Raw genomic sequence first — 2,113 nt, 5'->3', positions numbered from 1 at the left:
CCTTTGTCATTTCATATACAATAACACGGTATATTTAAGAATAGGTCTTTGAATTTTGTCCCTTTTGTCTTGTAAGAAAACTATTGGTCTGTTGAAATTCTCTCATAATTTCTAAACCAACAAGGTTATGTCAGTCTAAGCGAACTCAGCTGTAACTTCTTATCTGTGCAGTGAGAGAGTTACTGAAATAATGTCCAAAGTATATAATGTTTCTCTGCTTTAGATCAGAGTGTTACACTACAGAGTGCAGTCTGTGAGTGTCGGGATAAAATCGGACATACATGTATATTGACTGTTGCCCAGTGGAGGGAGGAGAACACAGTCTGTAGACTGAAGAAAAAGTGATCAGAAGTCTGCTTTTTTTTTAGAACAGAGAAACACACCGACATGATAATCGCCATTTAATGCTAAGGAAAAAGCAAGATAGATAAACACAAACTGTTACTGCTGACCCTGGTCAACATGGTCTCAAAAAACACCCACAAATTAATACAATTTCTAAATTTTCACAGCAGATTTTATATCTTTCACCTGCCAAGCCCTTGTTGAACAAAAGCCAATATACTTTAATAAACCCAATTTTTACAGTATATTTGGCAGGTCTGTTTCTCATCCAAGTCTGTTAAGATTTTAACTAAATATTTTGAGAGCACATGCAACCAATACTCTCAATTTGTTTTAGTAAGAGTTTTACAGTACTTGCAACAAAAACAGGGCATATGACTGTCGAAGATTAAAGGTGTTACTACAAGAATGTAACATACAAAAAAGATGTTTGATAGGAAAGAAGGAGCACACCACACTAGAGCACAATATCACTGTATAAGAAACTGGAATATGATTTTTTTTCTTGCAAAATTCAAGGCTTAGTACATCTGAACAGCTGGCTGAAGATATAGAAAGCACAAACATGCGTTTTTCTCAACAGAGGCCAGACAAATCGCTACCCTAGAATTATAAAGTTATATCTTTTTAAGTTAAAATTTTTAGTTTCACAACATGGTTACGCTTTTTCGAAAGTAATTCTTAAAATATCTTGATAATGACGCCGAATAGTCTTACGATTTTGATAGAACAGGTAAAACATTTAATTTCTGACTTCATGGTCCAAGTAACTCAAAACGGCCAAAAATGTCAGATAGAACCTTGTAATTCTAAGGTAGTGAAATGGCACACAGGGGACAAACCTCCGACTCCTCCAGCTCATTGTCCAGGAAGTCGAATCCCTTGAAGGTCACCATCAGCTCGTTACCGCTGCTTTCATTGCCCAGCAGGGTGTCGTCTGGTGAGGGAAAGGGAGGGGAGGGGGGGGGGGTGGTAAGACAAAACATTTTATTGTTTGTTGTTTGAGTAAAGAGAAGTACATGAACACAATAATGATTATTTAGTGCAAGGAAAAGTAAGACATAAAAGACAGACAGAAACGACAGAGAGAAAGTAAACAAGTAAGACCCACCAGGACACCTTCAAACTTCATAAACAGAACAAATCTTACACAGGATGACTTGTTTAAGAAAAGAGAAGCATGTTGATATGAAAAACGTTCATAAAAAAGTGCACGAAAAAAGCACGACAGTCAGAAAGAGCAAACGAAAAGTAAAGTGTTAGAACCCTCCCACTAACATCGTTCAAACACCAGCATGAGGAAGAAAGCGACTCCAATTGTTCTTCGATGTTGAGTTAAAAAATGCACACATTGAAAGAATAACTGTCAATTAGAGCGCAGGAAAAAGCAAGATAGACGCAAACATTAAAGGAGAAAAAAAAAGTTGTACCAACCAATGGTATGGTAGGGGACAGGAAGATAAAATCAGAGAAAATGGACAGAGATGGGAAGCCAACAAACACCCACACAGAAAATACACAGAGAGGTAGGGAAGTTAGACACAGAGAGAGAGAGAGAGAGAGAGAGAGAGAGAGACAGACAGACAGACAGACAGACAGACAGAGAGAGAGAGAGAGAGAGAGAGAGAGAGAGAGAGAAGGGGGGGAGAGAGAGAGAGAGAAAAAAAAAAAAGAGGAGAGAGCAGAGTGAAAAAGAAAAAAACAGAAAAAAACAGGAGAAAGACAGAGGAACAATAAGAAAGATCACACCCACCCCCCCCTTAAGTCC

General features: G+C 38.0%; 1 protein-coding gene across 3 annotated transcripts in view; it reads right to left on the bottom strand.

The window, feature by feature from the left end:
* The window catches only part of LOC101847782 (protein furry homolog), a gene marked incomplete in the record, with an annotated part of 102,518 nt that overhangs the window by 23,773 nt on the left and 76,632 nt on the right, over positions 1-2,113 (bottom strand). For all 3 annotated transcript variants that reach the window (XM_013089976.2, XM_013089978.2, XM_013089977.2), the window contains 1 exon segment: positions 1,188-1,282. In XM_013089976.2, coding sequence (XP_012945430.1) covers positions 1,188-1,282 — 95 coding nt within the window.

The sequence above is a fragment of the Aplysia californica genome, unplaced genomic scaffold (assembly GCF_000002075.1).
Source record: "Aplysia californica isolate F4 #8 unplaced genomic scaffold, AplCal3.0 scaffold01095, whole genome shotgun sequence".
In the NCBI taxonomy this organism is placed as follows: domain Eukaryota; kingdom Metazoa; phylum Mollusca; class Gastropoda; order Aplysiida; family Aplysiidae; genus Aplysia; species Aplysia californica.
This window is presented reverse-complemented; position numbering and strand designations above follow the sequence as displayed.